The following is an 8001-nucleotide window of genomic DNA, read 5'->3' as shown; positions in this document are numbered from 1 at the left end:
TTTTTCGAGAGAACTTCTCTGACCCATATAAATTCTTCCTTAAAGCTTCTGAGTAGAGTAGATCTACTTCTGTCTCGGGCCCCCTGTGTTTGCCTGGGTGTTTCCAGAAGCGTGGCTGGTACAGCAAGGCCTTCCTATAGTTCCCTATGTGGGCCAAGTGCTTTCTTGCTTCAGACATGAATGCACACACCTATCACTCCATCTGGGGAGGGCCCACCTCCCACCACTAGTCATGCGGTTAATTTCTACTCCTTACTCAGGTCTCAGCTTTAATACCATCTTCCTAGAGGGGCACTTCCCTAGCTCCCTATTATTCTTTCTCATAGAATCTTACTCTTGACATTCACAGCATTTCTCACTGTTTTAATTATACACCAGGTAATTATCTGTCTAGCATCTGTATCCTCTCAGAAGACATTAAGCTCCATGAAGACAAGGACCCGATCTATTTTATTCAGCAGTTATTATCTAATGCCTACCAGAGTACCTGGCACATAAAGACACCCAATAAAAGATAACAGGGAAAACAGTTAGCATTTACAGGAGGTTTTCTATGTGCTAGGTACAATCTAAACTGTTAACCATGCATTCTATCGTTTAATCCCCCTAAAGATTATTATCCTATCTTCTGTTACTTCCCAAAGTGGCTGTGATTATACAAATGCATTCTATGACCACCTTTAACAAGACAGTCCAAGGTCACCATAAACATTTCCATCCCACCCTACTACTTACCCTTCTGCCGAGAATCTGGTTGATAGCTGCGCTTTCTTTTAAGGTACACTCAGCGACGACATTCGCTCTCATTTCTTTCATGTATAACATAAAAGCATTCAGAGGCTTCTTAATGTGAGGTCTTTTTGGCTCCTGTTCCTTTCTCTGTTCATGCTGAGGCTTCCTAAAAGGTGGTTGGGATGGTAAGGGGGTGGGGAGGGAGAGACAGGGGAAGCAGAGCATCGCTCATGTCACCAGACAAAAACTCAGGCCGGGGACAATCCTCTAGGAGCTCTACAAGCACCCAGAAGAGCATCGGGTCAGAAAAACAACTCAGGAGGAGCAAAGATCCTTTGGTCTGACAAAGTTGACCTATAGCTATGCAAGTGTTTGACGCCAAATGGGCCTGAGCCCGTGCTCCTTGGTCACCTCAAGAAAAGCTGAACACAAAGTATGGGTGGTTATTCCTCTTTCAGAACTGATGTTCTGAGCTTCTTCCGTCAAGGGTCCCTCTGAGAACCTAATGAAACTCTCCCCTAAGCAAGTGCATGTTGGCTTTGCCTGCATGTGCTGGGGTTTTCTGCACCAATGCCCGCTGCGACCCCATCCTCCCGCCCCCGTCTACAGACCCTAGATTAAGGAATTCAATTACTGATCTCTTTAGGAAATTTAGTCCTTGTATAACATCCTGAGAAAAGCCTGGCCTGATAGGGGATCCTGGGCTTGGTCTGCCCCTTTCCCTTGAATTCTGTGCTTTTGAAGCCTAAAGCATGGTTTAGTGCATGTCCAGAAGGAAATGCAGGGAGCCGTCCCGTCTACTTCCCTCCGGTACCATCGGGTGCAACAATCAGAACCCAATTAAAACCTGGCACTGAACTGCTAAACAGCTCAAGATTATTCAATGCCCACACTTGGAAGATTGCTCCGTTTTGGTGCAGGTCCCTTGATTTTTTGAGGTCCATGCTTCATTCCAATCTTAAAATCAGTGCAGTGAGAATCAAGCCGCTTAAAGTCCTCAGGGGCGGTACTATCAAGGCAGAGACACACTGATTTTCGTAATAAAAGAGAGGGAGGAAGTGTTCAACAACAGCAAGCAGAAGCTGTGTTTAAGTCCTCAGTCTGTTCAGGTGTTCACAGGTGAAACCAGAGGCGTACTCACACGTGCATTAAGTCGCTGTCAGTGTGGGGGTGCTCCTGTTTGACCTGAGGTGTTACAATAGCTGGATGAGGGATGCCAGTTGTGTGGGGACCAGGAGGACCAGGAATCATGTGATGGGAAAACCTGAAAGAAGGAAAGAAAGGAAAATATGTACTAGTGGCTGTTGCAGCAAAAAGGAGGCAGAATTCTGAAACAATCCACTAACTCCTATTGGCTGAAAGTGAAAACACACCTTTATACATCGGAGAAATAACTATGAATCAGAGTGGGCCAATAATTAATTTCTCTCTGTATTCAAGTGGAAACATTTATACTTATTCCTTGTATAACAGAATTTTTTCCCAAACTAACAGAATCAGACATTTTTCCTGGGAGGACTCTAGAGCATAGGTTTAAAAAAAAAAAAAAAAAAAAAGAGTCAATTTTCTTGCAAAGCAGTTTTCAGAGAAGAATTTCAGTAATTGCTGGAAACATACTTTATTAAGATTTAGCTTTTTAAATGATTTTTAAATGAAAGCTGAAGACACCACATTAAAATATCTCTGCCTAAGCAAACTGTCAAATTAAGTCTTCTCAAATGGCTGGCTTCTTTATTGATATCTGGAGAGAACAACTGAGAAAATAAGGCACAGGAAGTTTATTTTCAGTCCCTAATTTAATAAAGCTGCCATCAGCATCTTCTAAAATAATCTTCTATACGGAAAGAAAGTACTATTTGAGAGATCTAGTCTTATGAAAAACGGATAATAAAATTAAGGGAAGGGTACAGTTCGGCATCAGGTAAAAACTGCACATGCTAAAGGCTTTTCTCCCAAGTACACTTGGTAGAGCATTAAAAAAAATCTTAAACTGTCCCCCACCATATAGTGCAAAGAAGGGCAACTGCCATGCAAGAAAAAAATTAAAATAAAAATAAATGCTTTGGATAAATTTTAATAGCTTTAGAAATTTGTGTGTTTCAAATGGATTGACTGATTGATTTGCAGGCTCCACACACAACGACCTGAGAACTCGAGACCCTGCGATCAAGCTCTGCATGCTCTACCAACTGGGCCAACTAGGTGCCCGGCTTTTCCAACTGTTTTAAGGTGAGTATCTAATTCAACAAAACAGTGTTCTCAGGTCTTTTATCGCAGCAGCATGATTAATCTCTGCATCTGGGAAGCAAAGAAGGAACTCTGCTTGGATCAGAAACAAATTTTTAAACATTAAGGAGGCATGGGAAAAATACAAATATTTTGATTAAGCAGTGATGCTCTGCTACGTGTACCATTTGCAAAGACACATGATGCTGTTCTTCGCATGGGGGAAATCCTGTCACCAGAGAGTTCTCGCAACGTTAAAAGGTGTGAAAATACATTTGGGGGGAAGGATATTAATTTTATCTCCTCCAACCGACTACATTTGCAATTTGCTGAGCAAATAATGATTTTTTAAAAAGCTGAAATTCACCACAGAAATTGTGAATTTCATACCAAATAATCAAAAGTGAAGATTCCCAACCAATTACTAGCCCAGTAGTTTAACTTCCAGCACAATGATGCTAGCTCCCCTGAACAAGCCACATGGGACAAACAGATGATGCACAACGAATGTGTGTGTACATCGAGCACAGACGCCATCCTTTCCAGAAGCAAAAGCAGTACACAGAGCAGTGTGGCATGGCAGACCTCACAGAGCTTCGCTTGAACTACAACATGTCCACACAGGGCCTGATTCACACACTAGGACACACACCCCGCATGGCCTGACAGCCAGTAAGCACCGTTCTTTCTCTTCGGACAGCCTTGGTCCAGGAAGGTTCTTGACTATCTGGGCATTTTCGGACACTGTCGCATTAAATGGTTACAACTTTCCTCAAAGAAAGCAAATTACAGAACTCAGACCAGACCAGTCTTTCTCCTCCCTGCTACCCCACTCCCAGCATATTTTGAATCAAAGAAGCTCTTCTTAGAATGTCTGCTTTCAGGTCGTTTCACATCCCACAGTCAGGTGGCAGTGAGTTCTTTCAGATGCACAGTTTCCCAGGTGTTGCTGCGTCGTCTCCCCAGGGGTGTGACTGGTGCTGGGGGGTGCAGCGTTTGGCTCCTACCCAGGAATCTCTGCGACACCTAGTGTGGGAGCCAGGCACACTGCACAGACAGACGCGGGGCTGAGGTATGCACCCTCCTAGCCGACCGAGAGGCAAGCAGAGGCGCACGAAATGCAAGCGCAAGAGGAGCAACTTGTCCTGGGGTGCCCAGTTTCCACCTCCACCTACCTGGACATGGAAGTGTCGACTGACAGTGAGGATGGGTAGGGTTGCCTGAATCCACCCGTGATGGGATATACAGGCTGACCTTGCCTGAGGTCACAGAAGAAAGGAACCCATCAATGACAAAACATGAGTTACCAACCAGCAATAAGAGTTTGATGAGGGGAGAAGAGGGAGGTATTCAAAAAGAACCCCATGGGGCTAATTACAGAGCACAGCATTTCTTCAGTTATCCGAAGCTTCCCTTCTTACCCTCCACCCAACCCAAGCACCATTTACCTTGAAGAAAATCTCCCACCCTCAACTTGAAAAGCAAACCAGTCCATGAATTACCTTTTAACCCTTTCCTCTCTCCCGATCCCACTAACGCTTTGAACAAAATAAGACATATAATATGTTTACTGAATATAACAGAACCATGAGAATGGTGAAATACTCCTTTCAGAAATCTTTGAGAACTTCAGGGAAGGAAAGAGGGGAGAAATTTATATAAAAATGAACAAATATTTTATTTTATTTTTTTAAATGAACAAATATTTTAAAAATACTGCACTCCCCTACCCCTTCATATACCTATTCTATAGTCAAGAAATAAAAGACCAATTCACTGGAATTATTCCCTCTCCACTCTGAGAATCCCATCTCTGTTTTTCCCTACATCTCACATTTCTCATTTACACAGTCTTTATTTCCAGCTGCCACTCAACACAGGATTACTGCCCCTAAGTCGTTAAGTTCAGACAGAATAATTGATGTAGGTTTGAAAGTGTATGCATAATCAATTAAACTCAAACAGTTGACTGGGAGATTTAGTGCTAGAGAGAGAGAGATAGACAGACAGACAGACAGCTGGAATTTCCAAGACAGGATGACCCCTTCTTGCTGAAGAAGAAATAACATAAGGAAGTCAAGGTAAGGACTGGGGGAGTGATAGGGGGCTTTGAGGACGTAAGGTCAGATAAAGAAAAGAGAGGGTTCCTCTGCTCAAGTTGAAGCAGTGTTTCCATGGAGTGAGCAGTGGGGAGGGAGGGATGGAGAAGAAATGGGAGTGGGATGGGCGTACGCTGTGTGCTAACAATAACATGAGAAAAATAGGCTGCACTATGTAAAAGTCTTCCTTCCAAAAATACATTTCCTTTCCTTTACCTTTATAATTTAAAGAATTTTGAAAACAGCAGTAAAAATTTTTCTAGATATAAACAACAAAATAATGAGTGTCTGGATTCTGAAGAAAGGAAGCCCAAACATCAGTTTTTCACTTGTCCGAACTCAAACTGGTGCTTACTTTATTAACATCCAAAAGAGGCTTTTGTATTTTTGAATTTTGAGTTGCCATTTCCCTCACTTGCTCATTTTATAAGCAAAGACTGATATCCAATGTGTCTAAGTTTGTTTCAAAAATAAGTTGTTCATAAAAAAGTAAACAAGAAGAACCACACTGAGCCCTGTGTATAGGCATAGCAAATGCCCAAAGCCACAAATTGAATCCGTAAGACTATAAGCCTCAAAGTAAATGCTACAGTCATTTTCTACACATATTAGCAAAGGGATTCAATCCATTTCAAAGTCTATATATTTTTTAATCCTTCAAATTGAAATGAAATAAAGTTAGCACCTTGCTTGTTGATGTGAAATTTCTTCAACTCCACAAATGTTATCATTCATAAAGCTAATTTCCATGAATGGAAAGAAGAGAGCACATGCTCAAATGACTGATTGAAGGCTGCAGGAAGGATCTTACCAGCCAAGAGGTGGGGTAATCTGTCCAACACCACCTGGAGACAGGGGGTAAAAGGTAGGGATCTCAGGAGCTGGAGGATGTCTGGACATGCCTGTTCAAAAGAACAATGGAGAAGAGAGTTTTCAGATTCACAGGACATCAGACTACAAGAATAAAAGAGAAGCAATAAAATGCTTTATACCATTAATTCTTAAGGTCTAGCATGAAACACTGCTTATAGGATGCATTTAACTGCGGTCAGTTTGTTAGCCTTTCTCAAGATCTCAAAATCAGAAAAAACAGGTCCTAAAACAGGACATCTTGAGGAACTCCTTAAAGAGTAAATATGCTGCTAGTAAAACAGTAACCATAGGAAGATTTTTAAATTACTTAGTCTGCCCTCATTATTCCACTTGGGTTAATAAAATGGTAGACAGTAGTTTTTGTATAGAATGGAAAATGACAGCCTTCATGAGTAGATGGCCTGACATGGTGCCCAAGGATTAGGTAAATTGCCACTTTCATATTTTCATTGGCTCCCTTATGGACACATAGATTTGGGAAATGTGATACCTCAGAGGATCAAAGATTAATTAGGAATCATCTTCAGCCCCATAATGGTCACACTTGATATGATTCATTTGGTCTCTGCCACTTCAGCTCCAACTAAGCTCTTCATCAAGTTGAGTCCTCTGGGCTCCAAGGTCAAGCTGTTCTGGATTAGTTGTATTCCACAGAAAATGAGCACGCCACCAAATTGTTTCTTGAGCTCACACTCCCTGGGGCACATTGCCCTATAACTGTAAAAACCACCTAAAGATTATACCTAATCCTAGTCCCAAATGGCATCTCTTTGTTTATATTTTACCTTGGGTACAGAAAAGTAGGGGCACATGCATAAAAATGCAAAATATAAAAACTTAGATTCAGTGTATTTGGGGAAAACTGATTCTGATTAGAAAAAAGCCACAAAAGTTTCTTTATATTGCTAATCTGGCCTTAAAAGGCCAACTCCATATATGAGCATGCATTTCCAGGTTTAACACCCAGAATATGCATTCAGTGGCTGTATACTGACCAATATGTGAAATCAGGGGAGCATATGAAAGATGTTCTTTAATTATTCTGCTTTTTTACTGTTTAAAATGCCTATGGGTTTTGTTTGGGTCTTATGAGATATTAAAGGTCTTGAACCTATGGGAATGACTTAATTAGTATGGCCTTCAAAGTTGGTGTTAATTCAACTCTGAAGCTAGAACCAACTATTACTCAACTCTTACAGGAAGCAGATAGGAAGAAGGTTTTTAATCCCTCAATAGAGAGCTTACATGAGATTATCTCATGTTTTGCTGTCTTTAAAAGATTGTTTCAAATCCCTGCCACCCCCCCTGCCTTTTTGGCTAGAAATACCACTACTTTTGGGGCACAGTGGACTCCAAATTTCATATTCTGGGACTTTTTTTGCCTTGGGTCTGGGGAGGTTTGAGCAGTAGGGATGAATCTAAGGGAACCTACAAGAATGATGATTCTTGACATATCAGCATCACTGGGCCAACCTGCTGCCTCCCCTATCTTTGAGATTCAGAAACCTCCCCAAACTCAGGGTCTGCAGGGGAACTGCTCAGTTTAAAAAAAAAAAAAAAAAAAAATCAGACTAACTCAGAAGAAAACTTTGTGGAATATTGAGCTTGAAAATCATGACTACAGGTCACAGACTATCAGAATTGTCTACTTTACTCTTTTTCTTTTGCAAATAGGAAAACCAAGGTCTGGAATGATTACTGATTACTTAGGCATCCTGTGCCGGTATATAGAAAATGTGTATTTTCCTGGAATTTTAGCACTGGGACACAGACAGGTACACAAGCACATTATCTATGCAGACAAGCCTAAAATCTTGCTCTCCACTCCCATCCACATTCTAGGTGAGCCTAGAGCCCTGCAGCAGTGATTCTGGGTAGGAGGACTGCAACCAAATACAGTACCAGCTGGTTGGATTTGGGTTTACTGCTCAAAGGAGGAAAAAGGAAACTACATTTGCTTACTAGCACCTGCTAGATTCTAGTTCTATGATGATATTTAGTTTGATGGCTTCTACTAAATAAATTTCTACTCACATTTCAAATATGCCCCTCTAATGTATAGCTCTGAGAA

At 41.4% G+C, this 8001-nt stretch overlaps 1 protein-coding gene across 7 annotated transcripts in view; it reads right to left on the bottom strand.

The window, feature by feature from the left end:
* Window positions 1-8001, bottom strand: part of LEF1 (lymphoid enhancer binding factor 1) — a 121748-nt gene that overhangs the window by 24228 nt on the left and 89519 nt on the right. For 5 of the 7 annotated variants that reach the window (XM_082728571.1, XM_082728572.1, XM_082728577.1 and 2 more), the window contains exons 5-8: window positions 5869-5959; window positions 4134-4217; window positions 1874-1996; window positions 736-898 (exon numbers count right to left, since the gene is read on the bottom strand). In XM_082728571.1, the coding sequence (XP_082584697.1) occupies window positions 736-898; window positions 1874-1996; window positions 4134-4217; window positions 5869-5959 (461 nt within the window). The remainder of the gene's footprint in view (window positions 1-735; window positions 899-1873; window positions 1997-4133; window positions 4218-5868; window positions 5960-8001) is intronic. The other 2 variants (XM_082728574.1, XM_082728573.1) reach the window with 1 other exon arrangement.

This window comes from Mustela nivalis, assembly GCF_964662115.1.
Source record: "Mustela nivalis genome assembly, chromosome: 4".
NCBI lineage: Eukaryota > Metazoa > Chordata > Mammalia > Carnivora > Mustelidae > Mustela > Mustela nivalis.
Note: the sequence above shows the minus strand (reverse complement) of the source record. Positions and strands in the feature narration are given on the sequence as shown.